The 21,149-nt window shown below is 44.4% G+C and overlaps 2 protein-coding genes across 2 annotated transcripts in view; both read left to right on the top strand.

Moving 5' to 3' along the window:
• LOC311050086 (extracellular calcium-sensing receptor-like) overlaps nt 1–21,149 on the top strand; it is a gene marked incomplete at both ends in the record, with an annotated part of 49,998 nt that overhangs the window by 12,174 nt on the left and 16,675 nt on the right. The gene's annotated exons all lie outside the window — the stretch shown is intronic.
• LOC311049998 (extracellular calcium-sensing receptor-like) lies at nt 4,972–14,469 on the top strand (the record flags this gene model as incomplete). The annotated part of the gene is made up of 9 exons (XM_084063965.1): nt 4,972–5,064; nt 5,692–5,859; nt 6,508–6,717; nt 7,855–8,019; nt 8,259–8,540; nt 10,277–10,504; nt 11,889–12,012; nt 13,583–13,984; nt 14,159–14,469. 9 exons carry the CDS (start codon nt 4,972–4,974, stop codon nt 14,467–14,469), a joined length of 1,983 nt encoding a protein of 660 aa, XP_083920091.1.

Raw genomic sequence — 21,149 nt, 5'->3', positions numbered from 1 at the left:
ATTTCCGACAATCGTTTCCGGTTCGTTTTTTATCTTGAAAAAACAGTTTTTCCCTGGTTTTGGCTAAAGATCATGGTTTTCACACGGTTTAAAAAACGAATGGTAAGCTCCGGTTGTATTTTCTTTTCTTTGATCGACGAACGGTTATCCTCTTTGTGTTTAAAAACGATCTGATAGCCGATCGGAGGCTAAGCTAATCTAAGATGGCTGGTGGGGAAGGCCGGAAATCACGTCACAGCCAAACGGATATGACGTTTGCAGCCTGTTTTAGCCGCTGATATCCCAGAAGAAGAAAAAGAAAGAAAAGCCTAAACATTATGAGGGCTCGTACGTCCGTCGTTGCTGTTTATAAACACCACCCGATCGCGGATTTTAATGGATATAACATTTTTGTGAACGGTTCAAAAGGCTATAAAACTCAAAACGCTGGCAGTGGGTGAGTACCTTATGAATAAACTCCAGCGGTGAATGTGTTAACCACTTTTATATACTTTCAATTATTTTCTTATTTTAATTTTTCATGTTTAATAGTGAAGCCACAAGCTTGTCGATTGGCATGTTTTTTTAATGGCACATATTTTGTTTTGCATATTTCGTTGGTCAGATATTTTAATAATTGAACATATTACGTACATACTGTATCGTCAATGTTGGGTGGAATTCTTGTACGTCCAAAACTGTTCCTTTTTGATTATTATTTAAAAAAAAGGTTTTATAATAGCGAAAATAGCCGATCTATAAGGTCACAACGTGAGCTTGTAGATCTGCTATTTTCACTACTTGTGTGCGACACTCTTGTATAATCAAGTAGAGCATTCATTTACAAAAAAACATAAAAAATATTTAGATATGAGGTTTCTGCCTGACAGTGACGATATATTTTGTATTTTGCAGGTCAGTAATTTTAATAAATGGAAGTATTACATCGTATTTTGTACATTTTGATGGTCAGTCAGTTAATAAATGAATATATTACATACATTTAGATGGTCAGTTATTTTAATAAATGAATATAATATTTTGTACATTTGTCAGGTCAGTTATTTTGCCACCTGTTCGTGTCTGACTGATCGTCAGCAGTTCCCTTCCTTCTTCAGAACCATCCCGAATGACGCCTTCCAGGTATAATGCACACAAACGTGTCCATGTTGTAGCACTGTGTTAACTTCCAGGTACTAATGAACAGATTGAACACTAACTAGTCCATGTTGCTGTATTGCATGCCTGCCCCCTGAAAGGTGTTAATTCTAATAGTCAGTGGAAGAACAAAGAAGATCTCCTTTATTTTTATCTGTGGTAAAAAGAAAATACATAAACATGTGCTAGTTCAACATAGTAGATGTTCCGCACAATTGACGAACATGACCCACTAGTGGGTGTAATGGGTATTGCATTATGGCCTCTCATTACAGGAGCTGATGGTCTCTGTTTGCACGGTGCCCGAACAGAATGATTAGACCTTTTTCTTCCTTATCCATTGTTAAATGTAGGAGATCTGATCTGACTGTGTGTACTGAAGTCCTGACGCAGCTACCTCTGCATGGGTCACGGAAGTATATATTTTTTCTATTGAAAATACCGTAGGGAAATCTTCCAAAAATAAACTGACAGCCCGACAGTGATTCTGTCAGGTATGTAAGTCATTTACGATATCGAGTTACATTTTGATAGCGTCTGTGTTTGTAGAAACATATTTTATGTTATGTTTAAAAAGGGGAGGGGAGGCGGGGACATAGATTGGTGAAGCAATAGGAAGCGGCGCTGGTACAGAGTGCAAGGCTTTGGATCCGCCCTTCAAGACCTTCGATAGGGCTGGCTCCTCCAGTCTACAGGTTTGCAGGTGTAAAACGGTGGGTGAAATATTTTTTTTGTTGTTGTTGTGATTGTGAAAGGGGGGAAAATAGCAGGAATCAAAGAAAGACAATCTACACTGGTCCAATTTTGGTCATTTTGACTATGCCTGCACATCTTGGTACACAGGCATTACCAGGTCCCTCAAAAATATTCATTTGATTGGCAGGTACACCACCCAACAGCATCATCTAGAGGTCATCATACAACACCTCATATAGGCCCACCCAACAGCACCATCTAGAGGTCATCATACAACACCTCATATAGGCCCACCCAACAGCATCACTCCTCAGGTCATCATACACACCACGTATAGGACCACCCAACAGCACCACTCTACAGGTCATCATACACACCTCGTATAGGACCACCCAACAGCATCACTCCACAGGTCATCATACACACCTCGTATAGGACCACCCAACAGCACCACTCTACATGTCCATCCATCCATCTATCCATCTTACCGCTTATCCGGCGGTGGGTCACGGGGGCAACAGACACACATTTTGTCCGCTTGTGCCCGCAACCTTATTCTTTCGGTCATGACCCACACTTCATGACCATAGGTCAGAGTAGGAGCGAAGATTTCTAGGTAGACCGAGAGCTTTGCCTTCTGGCTCAGCTCTCTTTTCGTCACCACAGTGCGGTACAGCGACTGCAATACCGCTCCTGCTGCTCCGATTCTCCGGCTGATCTCCTGCTCCGTCCTCCCCTCACTCGTGACTCTTTCACCTGGGGCAAAGTCTCATTCCCTACCCGGACTGCACAATCCATCGGTTTCCTGCTGAGAGCCATGGCCTCAGATTTGGAGATGCTGATCCTCATCCCAGCTGCCACACACTCGACCGCGAACCGATCTAGTGAGAGCTGAAGGTCTCGTACCGATGGTGCCATCAGGACCACATCATCTGCAAAAAGCAGTGACGCAACCCTTAGCTCACAGAACCGTATACCTTCTCCGCCACAACTTCGCCTTGAGATTCTGTCCATGAATATCACAAACAGGATAGGTGACAAGGCGCAGCCCTGGCGGAGGCCAACCCCCACCGGAAAATAATCCGATTTACTACCGAGCACACGGACGCAACTCTCGCTTTTGCCGTACAGAGATTGGATGGGCCTCAACAAGGTCCCCCTCACCCTATATTCTCGCAGCCCCTCCCACAGAACCTCCCGGGGGACTCTGTCATATGCCTTCTCCAAATCCACAAAACACATGTAGACCGGATATGCATACTCCCAGGCCCTCTCCAGGATCCCTGCCAGAGTAAAGAGTTGGTCAGTTGTTCCACGACCAGGACGGAATCCACATTGCTCCTCTTGGATCTGAGGTTCGACCGGACCCTCCTTTCCAGTACCTTGGCGTAAACTTTCCCAGGGAGGCTGAGTAATGTGATACCTTTGTACTACAGAGCCACTACTCTCATAGGCCAACCTGATCGCCTCCACGATCCATTTGGCCAAGATCGGTTTAGCCACCGCCTTCCTCTGGCCAGACCAGCAAAAGGAGACGACCCACGGCTGGCTGCCGTCATCTGACAGTAACGCTTCAACGCCCTTACTGGACAGAGACAGTGCAACCTCTTGTCATCCACTGACGTGAACGGTGGAGGGTGGAAGGCCCCCTGCTCAACTGGAGCCCTAGCCACCACACCAGTCTTAGACACAAATGCCAAGTTGGGTTTCAGTAAAACCCTCTTGCCGTCGTCTGAAAACCACATGCACTCTGGGCTCACCGAAAGTGCCTGTATGTCACCAACTCGTTTGGCTGTACACAAGGCCACCAGGAAGACCGTTTTGAGACTCGTGACAATCGGAAATGGCTGCCAGGTACACCTTGATGGTGGAAAAAGCTAAGTCCTGATTCAACCTATCTTGCAGGAAAATCAGGATGCTGCCCACAGGCGCCTGGAAAGCCACCACTGATGGTGACTGTTCTGAGCACCAAGCCACAAACATGTCCCACCTGACGTCATACTGTAGTCTTGTGGAGACAGCCCTAGCCCCCTGAATGGTTGCTACCACATCAGGAGGCAACCCCTGCGAGCTCAGGCTCGTCGTTTCACGGGCCAGACCCACAGGTCTAGTTCCTGTGGGTTCTCGTGGAACACCTCGTTCCCTCCCTGTCTCAGCAGGTCTCTGAACGGAGGGAGGGGCCACGGCTTGCCGTAAAGGCGGGGAGAGATTTCTGACCTCCACACGCCCCACGCCGGGGCTACTAACAGTACTATCAGGCCCTGGAGTCTGACTCTCTCCAACTCGGAGGGATCAGCTCCAGAGGCGGAAAAGCATACAGTAGTATGTTCGGCCACTCGTGTGTCAAGGCATCCCCCATGGAGATGTCCTTGTTTCCTACCGAGAAGAACCAAGAGCACTTCATGTTCTCTCTGGATGCAAACAAAGCAAACAAATCTGGGCCCGGCCGAACCGGGCCGTCCCTCCCGGAGCTGGTTCTGGTCGAAGAAGAGCGGGATGCTCCCCGCCGGCGAAGGGGGGCCCTAGCCCCACCCGTGGGCCTCTTGTGAGACTGATTTTCAGCAGGTGAGGCCGGGGTCAGGAGGCTAGTCGCTGCCTCCCTTCTCTGAGTCTCCTCCGCCTTTGTGCTGCGCAGCAGCGGCTGTTTTAGGCACCGAAAGACAGCTCTGGGATGATCGATCGTCAGAGAAGAAGTATGTGGATGTGACATCATTCCAAAAAACGTCACATCCATCCGCCCTGGCTATGGGATTTTCAGAAAAAGACCTCTAACTCAGTTGCTGTTTTTTGCATTGAAAACCACCGTTTTCAGCGGGCCAAAGCCCCAAAATGGCGGATCGCGGTTGGAATGTTGTCGTTCCTCTGAATACACAGATCCCTCCGCCTAACCACGGGGACTATTTTTTAAATTCATTTTTTGTGCACAATGTCGCTTCCACGCCGTTTCAAATATCATCGGATTAGTAATTACGCTGGCACGGGGGTAACAAACGATGTTTAATACCTTGACGGGTGATGTGTTAATACCATCAGGTCATTCTTTAACCATCAGGTCATTCTTTAACCATAAAGGCCATTATTTAACCATCAGGGAATTCTTTAACCATCAGGTCATTCTTTAACCATCAGGTCAGAGCCATGCAGCACATCATGAAGAGGTTTGGATGGACCTGGGTGGGACTGGTGGTCAGTGATGATGCTGAGGGACGCAGCGCTGCCAGATCCTTAAAGGTACGGCAACACATAATTTTACACGATGGATATTAAAATGTGGAGGGAAAAAAAATAAGAAAAAAAGACTTAAGGTCCTTACACAACGGGGGCGTTTTTTTCATGCGAATAATATGTTTTTTTTTAAGAAACCTTATAAAGTCAATGCAAGCTTCCACATCAGTTTCGCGGAGCGAAAAAGCGTCTTTTATTTATTCGGGCCGAGTCCGAATTTTGCATATATTCGCATAATCGCCGGTGTGTAATGACCTTAAGGCATCATTTTTGTCTACTCACTCTGTGTCTCAGAGGAGGGCTGTGGATCTGCCTACCAGTGACATCATCGATGGGGGATTCCAACCTAATAGAAACTACAGCCTTTCTCTTACTGGAAAGTTAGCATGCTATTAGAAACCATTGACACAGAGAGTAGTCGACTATGTTTCAATGTAAAATGACTTGTCTTAGTTCTACTGGATCTCTTCTCCACTAGTCCCTCCCTAACATTTTACCAACATTTTTCGTCATAGTTTTAGTTGACTAAATTAACCCTGGTTGTTTTACCTTCTCAATGTGACCTGCATGCGGTCTGGTGTGGCCTGTCTGGCCTACATAAAGGTTCTAACCCTGGTTGTTCTACCTTCCCAGTCTGACCTGGAGCGGTCTGGTGTGGCCTGTCTGGCCTACATAGAAGTGCTGCCCGCAGACAGTGACCCAGCAGAGCTGCAGAGGATCGTCTCTGTCATGAAGACTTCTACAGCCAGAGTGGTGGCTGTGTTTGAACTGGGAGCACACATGAAGAAGATGATGGATGAGGTATTTTAACACCTAGCCGATTTTTGGAGTGCGACACCTGTGTGTAGCCAAGCATACAATGACTTGTCTTAGTTCTACTGGATCGCATTTTAGTATATTTAGCAGTATATTTAGTCCTAGTTTTTGTCATTGTAGCCTCGTTTTCATTTAGTTTTTTATTTGGTTTTCGTTAGTGAAAAAAGGTAGTCACAAACTTTTTTAGCCAATCCGGATGGAATATGAAAAATCTGAAACACTTGTTTTGTTTAATAACTATAGAGATACTGTGTACCGATTTGCGTGACGTTTGGACAAGATATGTAGGAGTACTGTCAAAACATGTGTTTAGCAAAAAGTGGCCTCCTGGTGGCGCTATAACAGGCCCATGTGAAAAATGTGGGCCAGAGGTTCTGAAGTGTGCACAGGGAGTGTGTGTGTGTGTGTGTGTGTGTGTGTGTGTGTGTGTGTGTGTGTGTGTGTGTGTGTGCACAGTTTCGCTGCAATCAAGCCAACGGTGCCAGAGATTAGCTGTCCACAGACGGACGGACGGACGGACGGACAGGGTGCAAAGCATGCTCTCTCGCCATGTCTTACGGCCTGGCAGAGACAATAAGGCAGAACCTGACAGGACTACAGTAGAACTATAGTGTACTGTGTTGAACTCAACAGGTAATAAGGCAGAACCTGACAGGACTACAGTGGATGGCCAGTGTCTCCTGGGCCGCGTATCCCGGCTTCCATACTCCTGAATTCATGCCGTACCTGACAGGCACCCTGGGGATCGCTATCCGTCGCGCGGAGATCCCGGGACTCAAGGACTTCTTTTTGAAACTCCAGCCTGATGATGAGGACCCTGACAACAGCCATGAAAATAACATAGTGATTATGTTTGTTTTCATTTACTGTTTAAGATATGCTTTACAAAACGAAGAAAGAAAAAAGAAAGAAAACAGAAAACTAGTCAAAAGGCTAAAAGCTAATCATAGAAAACATTGAAATTAAAAGGCAAAAAGGGGGATTAGAATTAGGTGGGGAAAGTGAGTCTGAAGAGGTGGGTTTTGAGGGAGGTCAAGGGTGGGGAGGGCGGCTTTGTGTGAGCTGGGAGTGAGTTCCAAATGGAGGGAGCTGCAACTGAGAAGGCCCTGCTGTCGGGTGCAATACGTTAGTCCGACAGCGCATTCCTCCGACAGCGCAGTGCTCCGACATTAAACAGTAAACCCGAACCAAACCCGCACCCTAACCTAACCGCACGCGGATGCCACATAGTCGGAGAAAAGGTCTGTCAGATTAACACATGCCTCCCCTGCTGTCACCACAGGTTCATTTCTTATGCTGCATTCACACTGGCAGATACAAAAGATACAAAGCTACACAGCATATTTGTATTTTTGTAGCTGAAGTTGAAGCCAGCTCAACTTATTTGTAGCTTTGTAGCTGAAGTTGAAGCCAGCTCAACTTATTTGTATCTTTGTAGCTGAAGTTGAAGCCAGCTCAACTTATTTGTAGCTTTGTAGCTGTTGTAGATTTTGTAGCAGCCTAAAATGTTGGATGTATCTTTGTAGAAGCCCAACAAATCCACGGTGAGGCCTTTAGGAGGTCCATTCAAGCAAGCCGCAAGTGGAGCCTGTAGTACCACCACGGCCCAAGAAACCATCACGCCAGTAGGAAATGTTTGGAATGGGGGGAGTCTGGTACAACGCTCAGGTCCTGGACCTGGTGAGACGAAGGAGGAGCCCGGCCAGGAGGCCACCCACAGAGCCTAGTCCCTCCACGTGCCAGAGCCTCTCCTCTCCCCAAGTCCCGGCAGAGTAGTTCCGGAGAAGAGGACTGAGTGGCCCTGTCTTTCCCTAAGAGGACTGACCGTGGGTAGCTACTGGGACGTAAGTCGGGGCTTGATCAACCCCGGCTGGGTCACCTGAGCGAGGGTGCATGTTGTATGTTGCGAGACCTGAAACGATGACACCAGGCTCCCAGGAGCTTCTTTATTGTATCTTCATGTGCTGTCTTCCATTGAAGAACAATGTTCGCCTGTATCTTTGTACAGAATCTGCCAGTGTGAACGCAGCGTTAGCCTTGAGGACATCCAGGAGGTTGGCATCACCCAAACCTGATGGAACGGAAGGGGGCGTGGCGTTGGAGGAGGTCAGAGAGGTAGAGGGGAGCCAGGTTGCTGAGGGTCTTGTAGGTGGTGATCAGTATTTTGAAATGTATTGTGTGTGTTTGACTGGGAGCCAATGAAGGTCATGGAGGACTGGGGTGATGTGGTCCCTGGATCGGGTTCTGGTGAGCAGGCGGGCAGCAGAGTTTTACACATACTGTAGTTTCTTGGGAACTTTGGAGCTGACACTGTTTAGTAGGAAAGGAAATTACTGTAACACTGTATTTTATTCATGCTTATATGGTGTTGTTTCTCCTTTCAGGTGAGGCAGTTTTGGGAGTACACGTTTGGGTGTAGGTTTGCCCCCGTCCCGTCAGGCTGGGTGGATGGTGGAGGTGGAGGAAGGGTGTGCACCGGACTAGAGGACCTGGGTGCATGCGGGACGGCCCTGTTAGACGTGTCTGACCTCAGGGCCGAGTACAACGTCTACAAGGCCGTGTACGCCCTGGCCCACGCCCTGCACGACATGCTGCAGTGCGCCCCGGGACGAGGGCCCTTCCCTGGGCAAAGCTGTGCCGGCCTGACCACCGTGCAACCGTGGCAGGTGGATTATTCATGTAGGCTCGAGGGCCTGTAGGGGTCTTATAGTGACACAACGGGGAGGGAAAATGACAAAGCTGCAAAAACTGAGGCTTTGGGGTGCATAACTGATGCTTTGGAGAGCAAGGTCTGATCTCAGAGGTCTGCTGTGGACAGTTCAGAAACCTGCCTACCAGTGATATCATCGGTAGGCAGTCATTTCAAACAATTTATTTTTAAATTAATGCAAGAACAATGACTTCTATTTCAGCTAATTTTCCAGGAAGTGAAAGGCTGTAGTTTCTGATTGATTGATTGGTTGATTGATTGATTGATTGATTGATTGATTGATTGCATACTTCATTAGTCAAAATGTAAACAGAACATAGGTACAATAAAACACTTGGGCTAAAAGGATAACACAAAAAAAGTCATGGGGACTTGTTTTCATTGTGTGGACCTAACCCATACCCATCGATGATGTCACTGGTAGGCAGTTTATGAACTGTCCACAGTGCGCATAGAGAACCGAAGTGTTACCTCACTGCCACTAGAGGGCGCTTTCCCCCTGGGTCACAGAGAAGTGACTCTGGGTCTGGGTCGGAACTGTTACAGTTTGTCTCGGGTCTCGGGGCTCCGACTGTGAAATGTGCGGTTCCATTAATACCCGAGTGGCCCCCCCGATTTATATCATATCACTACATAATGTTATATCATTGACCTAAATGGCGATATATTAACAAGGATAGGATGATTAAAAAATCTTTGTCTGTATTAGCCTTGATGATCATCTTGACCCAAGGCTCTGTCTGTATCAGAAACGACTTTGGACAGGTGGAAAACTTTAGTTAAACTTGCAGAGTGATGCATTACTTTACCTGAGTTACATCTTTTGATAGTTGTACTTGAATGTTGACATGAAATAATAATCCTGTTTAGTGTTTCACTACCGCGAGCGTGAAAGGCTACAGCGCGCCACATAATGACAGTGCTGATCAACACACGCGTTGAAAGGCTAGGATAAAGATACCAAGGATTCGGCAGTGATGTCACTGCTTTGCAACACGGAAGTAGCCCGGACGCTTCCCCCAATGGTTCAAAATGGTAAAACAGTCAAGTTGTCATAGCGTGTTGTTACCGGTATGCTCTGCAAAGCACAATGGAAACTCCAAACACGATTATAATGTTAAATAACAGAAATGAACGTGGATCATAGTTGGCAATGAAGAAGGATCACACACATCTAAAGAACGTAGATTTATTTTGTATTTATAAACTGCCCAATGAGCATTGACTGGGATTATACATCACAACCATGGAGGCTTCATTTAGGTAAGAAAGTATGAAACAAGTCTTATTAAGCTGGACAATTTAGTACTGATGTTGGCAAACAATTTTGCGTTCGGCTATTATCGGGTTATGTACGGGTTCGGTTCTGGTATGTCACGGTTCTATACGGGTCGGGGTCCGACAGCTCTCGGTACTGTTCGGGTCCGAAACTCAGATTTTTTATAACTACTCCTTACCCGGTGAAGTGCGCAGGTGAAAGTAGTTGCAAATGTGGGGTTATCCCGCATCCCGTCGTTTCAGTTTTATCTTGATTTAATTTAAGGGAATTGCTGTTCATCCATTGCTCGGTGCTGGAGAAAATTTATGATTTTCTTTTAGGAAAAATAAAGGAAAAGTACTCTTTAAAGTGTATATTGTATACACTATTATTATATATGTTTTATTATCATCTCATGTCCATAATGTTTCCAGCTCGTGCATTACCTGGAGAAAGTCAGCTTCACCACGTCAGCTGGTGATCATGTATCATTTGATGAGAACGGCGACCCTCTACCAATCTATGATGTCATGAACTGGGCGTGGCTTCCTGACGGAAGCATCAAGCTCCGGAATGTGGGCGGAGTCAGGATTTCCGCCTCTGGCAACGCAGAAATCGTCCTGGACGAAGATATGATCTTCTGGAACTTTGAATCCACCAAGGTTTTTTTTAGCAAAAAGAAATGTTCTGGAGCTCATGATGAGACTGAGAGTGTGATTTAGTTTGGACCACGGGTCTTCAACGACAAAGGACCCCTTAGCTGACAGAGAGTTGAAGCAGGGACCCCCACTACATATCCTATATTAAAATTGACGTTCACGTTCACGGCAATGATCCGCTCAAATGATTTGTTCAAATGATCTGTTCAATAGTGCTATTGTCTACTGAAAAACAACACAACCGCACCGCTGTTTGTCTGTCGCGGGAAAAGCCCGCCCTCCCGTCCTGTGTACGGGGAGGGGGTGCACGAACCAAATCGTGAATTTAACAGTTTCAGGATGTGAATGGATTCGTTCACGTTAACGGTAAAGAACTAGTTCTTATGAATAAATCGAACATAAACGACCCACCACTAATGGGAGGGCGTACATGCGGGCAGACCTCTGACATCATTCTGACTCAGCCATAAACAAACCATGGCCAAGTCACTATGACAACATAACCATAAACAAACCGCCAGTCAGCTCCATAAATGGGCCCAAAAGGGATCATGCCCATATATGAGCACATACTGATGACATCAGGAATCCCCATATATGGCCATACAAGGGACAAGGATTGACAGGTACAGAGATCTCCTTATATGGGCAAAGACTAATATGGTGGCCAGACTAATATCACTGTCTAGATATTAGTCTGGACTCTCTCTGTGGAAACTGCATTTCCAAGGGGCGGATTCAGAAAAATGCCTCTGGTGATAAACCCCGCCCATGTGTGCATACTGGTTCCTTATTGGTGCCTCACAACTTCGGGGGGGGGGGGGGGGGGGGGGGGTATTTCATAGATAGCTTCAAAGACTTGTTTGACAGCACTGTCATCAGTGTTGTGTCAATCAAATTAATGTTTTTGTTTCTTTGCTTAATCATGATTTTTTTCTATTAATTTGTTGGATTCATGTCAATGTTTGTTTTCAGACATTTAACCACATAGTAAACTTTACCTTTGGCTCTGTATTTGGTTCGCTCTTTTTTCCCCTCTACACCAAACCTCTTTGCCGGTGTAGAGGCAAAGTGAGCTAGCGCTGCGACACGTGGCGAGCTTGCATATCAACTATTTCTGCGAATGTTGCAGCAGAACACGGATTCTAGGGTTCAAGTGGTTAATGTAACGATGCAGATCTATGGTTTAAACTGACATTTATTGTTGTTATTTTGCTGTCCAGCTGTTCTCCTGGAACCTGGCTGGTTTCATTCATTATTTATAATTTGATACATTTTAAAATGATTATTAATTACATGATTTTAATTAACGTAGAGGTATCATTGTTATTGTAGCCTCCTGAGTCTCATGACTATAATTAAAGTGCAGGTATCATTGTTATTGCAGCCTCCTGAGTCAGTGTGCAGTGAGAGCTGTTCCCCTGGAACCCGTGTGGCCAGAAGGAAAGGAGAACCTGTCTGCTGCTTCGACTGCATCGCCTGTTCTGACGGACAGATCAGCAACGAGACCGGTTGGTTTACATCTGCGGTTCTCAACCGAAAATCCAGCATCCATCTGGATTCACTCAGAGAGTAGAGCTGCCCGCACCGCTGCGTGTGCGAACCAATCAGCGGCTGCTAGGGGCAGGATCATCCAATCACTTGCCAAGTAGCTTGGAAAAAAAGGGACCGCCCCTTCATCGTGATACCGAGGTCCCAGATGGAAGTAGCCTGTGAAACAAATGTGACGCAAGCTTCTTCCATCTGGCGGAGTCAGGTTACATATCTCGCACATACCCAGGTAAAGGCACACCTCTCTGAGCCATTCATATGCAAGTACCCCCTGTGGTGTCTGCCAGCAAGGACCTCACACACCTCCATTTCAGTCCTACTGAGCGTGTGCAGAAAACCCTCTCACCCCTCCCAGCCCACCACCCCAACTACTTCTGAGCATGTGCAAAAAAAACTACATTTGATTGGAAGTTGTGGCTTATAACCCCACCGACCCCACCCACAATTCTGCATGCTAATTCTGGTAGGACCCCCCCCCACCGTCGTCATATATATATATATATATGTATGTATGTATGTATGTATGTATGTATGTATGTATGTATGTATGTACGTACGTACGTACGTACGTACGTACGTACGTACGTACGTACGTACATCAGAGCGGTCCTCGCTCTGAGTAGCGCTCCAACCTTTTTATAACCAGCTCCGCGCTCACGTCAAAATCGCGTCGCTCCGCTCCGCTCACATGCTCTGCTGCACACACGCACACGCCTCTCTCTCGCTCGCTCGCTCTCGCTCTCTCTCTCTCTCTCTCTCACTCACACACACACACACACACACACACACACACACACACACACACACACATGCGCCCGCCCAACTTCGTCTTTCCGTAGCGTAGCGGTACATGAGACTCGGGCGGAATGCAGTGATTCCGTGCCGCCACGTTAATATTGGAGCGTCGGGTTTATATCCTTAACCCAGCCAGGTTGTGTAGCCTACACAACTCTCTATGACATAACTCCATAACATAGGACAAGAGCTACTGTAAGTTTGTAGACCTCACTGTCCATGAAAAGGTGGCCGGGAGTCCCGGCGCAAAAGCGCTCGTATATTTTTGAAAATAGCAGATCTACAAGCTCACAACGCATCGCAATGCAACGCTGGCTTGTGAGCTTGTAGATCTGCTATTTTCAATACAGACAAATCTACAATCTTATCTGAATGACTGTTAAAGCAGTTTGCTTAAATTACTTTATAAAATGATATATTTTCACAGCGATTATTTATTAGTGTAGATATACACATTTAGGAGTGGATTATGTGTCCAGATGCTTGTCAGACAGTCAGACAATGGTGCTCCGCAGGTCTAGAATGGAATAAACGGGCGCAGCCAACGTCAACAACTGGTCTCGACCAGACGTGAGATCTCAGCGTACCGTAGGATAAAGCCCACGTCAGGATATATTGATAAATGCCGAAAAGTGTGGTGAAAACGCCATACGCCCATTATTTGGGCTGCACCGCGTTGATAAATGAGGGCCACTGTGTCTTTGTTAGACTCTACAGAGTGCACCAGTTGTCCAGAGGACTTCTGGTCCAGTCCCCAGCGTGACCACTGTGTCCCTAAGAGTGTGGAATTCCTCTCCTACCATGAGACCCTGGGTATCTCCCTGATGACCATCTCGTTGCTGGGCACACTTTGCTGCGCCATTGTCCTGGGAATCTTCGGCTATCATCGAGACACACCCATGGTACGCGCCAACAACTCGGAACTCAGCTTCCAACTTTTGCTGTCACTGAAACTGTGTTTCTTGTGCTCACTTCTGTTCATCGGACATCCCAGACTGTGGACTTGTCAGCTGAGGCACGCAGCGTTCGGGATCAGCTTTGTGCTGTGCGTCTCGTGTATCCTGGTAAAGACTATGGTGGTGCTGGCTGTGTTCAAGGCCTCCAAGCCTGGGGGTGCAGGCATCATGAAGTGGTTTGGTGCTATGCAGCAAAGAGGAACAGTTCTGGCTCTTACTGCCATCCAGGCAATAATCTGCACAGCCTGGCTTATGTCTGCCTCACCAACTCCACATAAAAACACACAATACCACAGTGATAAGATAGTCTATGAGTGTGAGGTGGGATCAACAGTTGGTTTTGCCGTGTTACTAGGTTATATTGCTTTACTGGCGCTCCTTAGTTTCATCCTAGCGTTCATGGCAAGGAATCTTCCAGACAGCTTCAACGAAGCCAAGTTGATCACTTTCAGCATGTTGATCTTCTGTGCCGTGTGGATAGCCTTCGTCCCGGCGTATATCAGCTCTCCGGGCAAATATGTGGATGTAGTGGAGGTGTTTGCTATTTTAGCGTCTAGTTTTGGCCTCTTGGTGGCGCTGTTTGCACCCAAGTGTTATATAATGCTTTTGAAACCTGAGAGAAACACTAAGAAGTCCATCATGGGTCGCGATGCCACCAAGACGTAGGAGTAGAAATGCAATGATAATACACGTTCTATTTTATAACAATAATATATATGGATATATTTGATTGCTGATAACGTCGTTAGTTGGTTTTGATTGCTTGAATACTTTATTAGACAGAAATGTCAACAGCAAGGAGGTACAGTAAAACATTTAGGTTAAACAGATGATATACAAAAAAAAAAGGTCCTGGTGACTTGTTTCCATTGTGGTCCTATATATTTAATTCATCAACATAGCATGCCATGTACTGCAATATTAACACATCAATACATGGCATCACAATTACAAACAACTATATGTAGAGAGAGAGAGAGAGAGAGAGAGAGAGAGAGAGAGAGAGAGAGAGAGAGAGAGAGAGAGAGAGAGAGAGAGAGAGAGAGAGAGAGAGAGAGCTTTCCATGTACCTCAGATAATCATGTTTAAATGTTATGTCTGAACATAATAAATGTGTTATTTCAGTTTGAAACGGAAGTATTGTGGTGTTATTTTGCCTTTTTATAGGTAAATGTGCAGTCAATTATTTTCCTTTTGTTCAAATAAATGTTAAATAGCTCTACATTGTGATGGTAATCATTGCTATAGTGTTGGGGTGACAGGGGCTTTCTCTGCCCCTTCCCTCCGTCTTTTGAGTAATAATATATAATGTGTAATATAGTAAATATCATATCTTGTTCATACTAGTGCAGTGCCTATACCCGTGTGCCAGTACGGAGCAGGAGGGTTCTGGAGAACTGCTCTTCCGAAGGAATTTGTGGTGTCGTTTGCGTGCAACGGCCTCAACTTTTACGTTATTTGCCTTGCATTTGTGTCAGCTCGTGTGATTTTTGGCCATGTGTCATTCGCGTCTCGTATAGACGAATCCACAGACGCGCTGCCTGGAGCTGCCTGTAGGCGGCCATTGCTGCGGTCTCGCGTCCGCGGAGCGTTGACACCGCAGCAATGGCTGCGCGCAGGGCAGCGCTCCGTGGATTCGTGTATAGGCTACCATTTCACATAATTTATGGACGGCGCCCATCATTTGCGGAATAATATGAAGCAAAGAAGAGAGGTCATTTTTTTCATTCTTTGCTGCTGGTTTTGTTTCCACGTCATTTATCATTAGCATTTTCATTTGCATTGCGTCATTTACGTTGCACGATGTGTGAGTGACGCGCCTTGTTTACGTCAGTCAGCATACATTTTAAGTGATGCCCGTCAGTCACACTTCGTCTCGTATCATGAATCATTCCTGTCAGTCCACATCTTTTTAGGCGAAACTGTCATTCAAAAAAAGCTATGCTAAGAAGATAACTCCAAAAGCCCCGGGGGGCTTGTTTGCATTGTTGTGACACCACTTTGAGAACGAATAGTTTACAGAACATTTTCTGATGGTTATTTGAGGCACTTTTAACCACATGAACCCTAGCATCCCAATTCTGGGCGGTGTTCACTCTCCATTCCGACATCTCACCACTCCGACTAGTGGCTTCCGCGTGCGGTTAAGGTTAGGGTTAGGGTTAGGTATAGGGTTCGTCAACGTCGGAAAGGCGACATGTCGGAAAGGAGAAATGCACCCATTCTGGGCATGTCTTAATAGGCGAACATTCATCGTAAATAACCGATCTACACTCGACCACTTTATGTTGAACTGTTGGTCTGTTTATTATTTTGGCCAAGGTTATTGAGGGAGAGTTGGACTGAAGGGGTCTATTTTTACTCACTAAATCAATATGGACTAACTAAATTGTTGGTAGTTTTATGGCCTTTGAAGCAACTATAAACAGAGAGCTTTGTTTTTGTTAGTCTGGTTTGTTCATACAGGATAAGGTCAATCAAGACATCTTCATTTTTATTTCTCCTAATGGTCAGGGTTTCTACTGTTCTGGAATGTACTTGAAAGTATTATGTTTTACTTGTGCTTGAGTTCTCAGAAGGTCCTTGAATTTATATAGGCTACCTGAATCTCTGAATCCTAAAATTGCTGCACTTTATGGTAAAACTTGCACTGATCTGTTGGTCTGTTTAGTACAACCTTCATTAAAAAAAAATATATATATATATATATATATTGTTGCTTGAACTTATGTATTCACTCATTGATTCACTCATGTACCAAAATCAGTTTTAACTGAAAAGAAATTGAGCCCACTTTGGACCGGGTCCTTTTATATGGAAACGCACAAGCATGTGCGGTTCGGTTCCTAGACTGGTATGTAGAAACACCTGATGCAAACCTGATATGAAAGCACACACCCATATCATGGGCCAATGTGCTGTGAACTTGTAGATCTGATATTTTCACATTTCTCATTTCTATTTACATTTTTTATTTGAAATTGTTGACGCGCTGCGGTCATGATTTGTGACATATTGTTCAAAGCAAATCAAATGCGAACTTTAGATGCCTGATCTTAGCCAATGAGGATGGTGTATGAAAACATCGGACAGATCGGTCTTGATCACATGATGATTTTTCGTGATCATGATGATTTTTCGTGATGTTAGGACAAAATCTGTATGAGCAGCTAATATGAAAACATTTGTTTTACTGTAATAATAATAATAATAGGCCAATGTGGAAAGGGTGGCATTTCTTCCTTGGCCTAGTGGGAATGTGCATGTAAAGTTTCACTGAAATTGGACGCTGCGTTCATACTTTGAGGCATTGTTTTCAAAATGAGCCACAACTGCAACATTTAGATGTCCCTTCAGGATAAGACCCGTGGTGCAATAGGGCAGGTGAAGCTGGTGTTCCGTTAAGCAGATTATGCATTATTTGATGTCAGCCCTGGTACCATTTGCAAGCAGGTGTGTGCCAGTCACAGGTGTGTGACTGGCACCTGAGCATGAGTCCTGCAACTTTGATATCTGTCTGGTGTCCATGGTTCCTCTGTGAAGCAAGGGTGAGGAACCGTTCATCTTGGGTTGTTGTCTTCCATTGACACTGTGAGCTTGTATTTTGGCTATTTTAACTATTTTAAAACGTTTTGGACATACAAGGTTTCCACCAGACAGCAACGATATGAATTAGACCATGGGATCGTCATTTGATACCATTTCCTGTCACTTTGGGACCCCCAGTCTGCACAGAGAATCCTCAGTGTTAATTCAACTCTGAGAGTGTGCAAAGTACAAATGAAGTACTGTACAATTACTCTCAGAGTCACAGACCCGTAAGGGTCCATTTGGTTCCATTTGTACACTCTCAGAGTTACACACCTATAAGGGTCCATTTGGTTCCATTTATACACTCTTACAGACCACCGTAGGTCTGCGGACCCTAAGGTGAGTGATGTCATCTCTACAGGCAGCAATACAAACATCTATATTTTATTTTTTATTTTGTATTAACATTGTTCTTCAATGAACATGTTTTTTTTAATCAACTCAGTCCTTAGAGGATGTTTAAACAGCACGAGGTTGAAACAATAACAATAACACTTAATTAAACAACACACGCTTCAATGACTCGCTTAATCACACAGACACTCTGATTTTAATTGTTTATTTGAGATCATCAGAAGTGTAAAATGAATACCTTTATTAAACAGATGCTTAATTCCACAAAGTATACTTAAAGTAAATACTCGAAGTATTCAAATGGCACTTTTTTAATAGCGGTGCATTGCTATATTGAAATGCAGAACACGCAATAGAGCCTATAATGTGGTATGTGGCTCAACCACTTGGCCATCGACAAGTACTCATTTGAAATACAAGTATTTTTTGTTATATTAAGTACCTTTACGTATTTTTACTCATGTTACGTACTTTTAAGTATTTTTACTCAATTTGCTTACCTTTCAATAGTAATTTAAGTGTGTGTTTGCGTGTGTGTGTGTGTGTGTGTGTGTGTGTGTGTGTGTGTGTGTGTGTGTGTGTGTGGAACATCCACTCTCAGAGTCAGCAATCATTTACCTTATGCCCCCTGAGGAGGACCCCTGAATTCTGAATGTTACTTGCACTGAATGTCATTTTAATAACCAACGATTGACCCCCTGGAAACCCCTCAAGGACCCCTGGGTGTCCCCGAACCGCACTAAAAGAACCAATGCCCCCCCCCCCCTCCTCAGGGGTCCTTGAAGGGTTTCCATGGGGTCCATGGTTGGTGGCCGGCCAATCAGAGGAGACATTGGCGGATCCCCTTGCCTATAGCTGAACGGAGGACGGAGTGGTCGACCGGTTGGCCCTGCACTCTAGCGTCATTTCAAAGTGACAGCAAATTTCGCGATCACACCACCTGCCAATTGTGTACCCCATACATTTGTGCTTCCCAAAGGAAGTTTTGACTTGTTCAGTCCTGCACTAATTCCGGGCCCCTCGGCCAGAGAGAATGTCGTCCGTGCAGCTCGTGGGAAAGTGGAGATATTTTACTAAACACACGTCGTTTTATGCCAGAACCTTCAAATGGATATGAAACTAGAGGACAATATCTGACTCCAAGTCTTAGGAATTAATCATTGGGTGAGTGCACACGCTGCGCGGAGCACTTTTATGCCGCGGAGATCAGTCTGCTAACCGGGCGCGGATAGGACCGATCTATGGCTGTGTATTTGGAATACATGAAATGTATGTAAGATCACACAGACATTCTAGGGCTATGGTCCCCACATGACAGGGGCCTGCCAGTTACATCACATTGAGTCCTTCCATGGGTCCTTGGGGGAGATCCGGGGGGCCCCCACAATGTTCACCGCAGAATAGGGATACTAGGGTTCAAGTAGTTCATGTAAAAACAAAAACATAGATTATTTAGTAACTCAAATGATTTAGTGAGGGCAAACTTGGTGTCTATTTCATGTGGTTGACCTTTAGACACATGTTGGTATCTTATCTGAACTGTCCACAGCCCTCCTTCTTATCTGAACTGTCACAGCGCAGTGATGCGCTGTGAACTTGTAGATCTGCTATTTTTGGGAAATACTCTTGTGTTGATATTGACATGTTGACATTGAGAAGCAGTGCATTACAGGACAAATGCAAATAGTATATGAAAGGATTGAATGTGAACTTGTAGATCAGCTATTTTCACAATATTTGAGATAGGGCTTAATGGGCGGTTATTTCATAATATATTTTTGGTAAGTTTGGATAGAAAGAGTAACTTCCATAAAAATATAGTGGAGTCAAAAGTACAATATTTATATTTAAAATATGTTAAAGTCATAAGTGACAACCGATACTCCAAACAAATATACTTACTGTAAGTGCAATACTAAAGTAAATTTACTTATAGTTACTCTCCACCACATGACGTAATGCCATATGAGGGTGGCACAGAGGATAGCTCTGTGGCACAGCACTGGTGTGTGCGTGCGCGTGTGTGTGCATGCGTGCGTGCGTGTGTGTGTGCGTGCACATCACAGCAGTGGTATAAAACCACAACTCTGGACAAAGCGTTTAGGAGACGGGAGGAGGGAGGAGGGAGGACGGGGTCAGAGACATGAAGACGCTTCCACACACACACCTGTTCCTGACATGCATGTTGTTATGTTCATTCTCTGATGTACAAGGTTATTATTCATGTTTAGCATTTCTCATTTGTTTTTTGTTTTTATTTTATTTACATTTAATATATTTTTTAAAGTGGGTAAGTTAGTTTATTTATTTTGTATTATTTTGTCTAAGTCTTTTAATAGCCTGACTATTATTGTGAGATATAATCTATTTTTACTATTTGATAAGTGGTTCATTCATTACATATCTTGTGTCCCGAGTTTGATCATTTTAAATGTTTAGCCATTGTACATGTGGGGTAGTCTGGGGCGACCTAAATAACGTGCTGGGAAAACATAGCCGACATATAAACTCACTACCTATTTTAAACATATAAACTCACTACCCATTTTAAACATATAAACTCACTACCTATTTTAAACATATAAACTCACTTCCTATTTTAAACATATAAACTCACTACCTATTTTAAACATATAAACTCACTACCCATTTTAAACATATAAACTCACTACTTATTTTAAACATATAAACTCACTACCTATTTTAAACACAGTCAAAATGGAAACCCCAATGAAAAATGTCAGAGCTATAATACACATGCTTTCTTCTGTGTTTTCTCCTTCTTAGCTTGGTCTTCCTGTGACATACTGGCCCACTTTGTTGTCAACAGATTTCAAAAGGTATGTAAAGTATATGTTTTAGGTTTATGTACCGTATGAAATGTCTTGACTAATCTTTGACGTGTTTTTTTTTGCTCTGTTTGCTCTGTCCCTGTCTGTCCCCCCTTTTGTCCTTTCCTGAAAACAGCTGCCACTCTTATTTATTTTAAAACACAACTAAAGACCTTTCTGTTTGCCAATGTCTTTGATTGATTGATCTGTCCATTTGCATTCATGTTGTTTTATGCATCCTAATGTCATTGTATGATTGTATTAGTGTGTTAACTTTACTTGATGTTCTGTAATTCAAAGCACATTTAATTGCCCCGTTGTTGAAATGTGCTTTACCTTAGTATTAGCTTGACCTTTGGCCCTATACTTGGTTTGCCTGCTTTTTCTCTCTACACCAAACCTCTTAGCCGAAAATAGCAGATCTACAGCTTGTAGATCTACAAATGTTCAGCAAAGTTTAGTTACTAGTTACTTTTCAGATATAAATTATGATATTATGAAACATATTTTTATATATAGGCTATTTGAAAATAGCCGATCTACAAGCTCACAACACGTCGCTTCGCGACG

Source organism: Gymnoscopelus microlampas, assembly GCF_963454915.1.
Source record: "Gymnoscopelus microlampas genome assembly, chromosome: 8".
Classification (NCBI taxonomy): Eukaryota; Metazoa; Chordata; class Actinopteri; order Myctophiformes; family Myctophidae; genus Gymnoscopelus; species Gymnoscopelus microlampas.
This window is presented reverse-complemented; position numbering and strand designations above follow the sequence as displayed.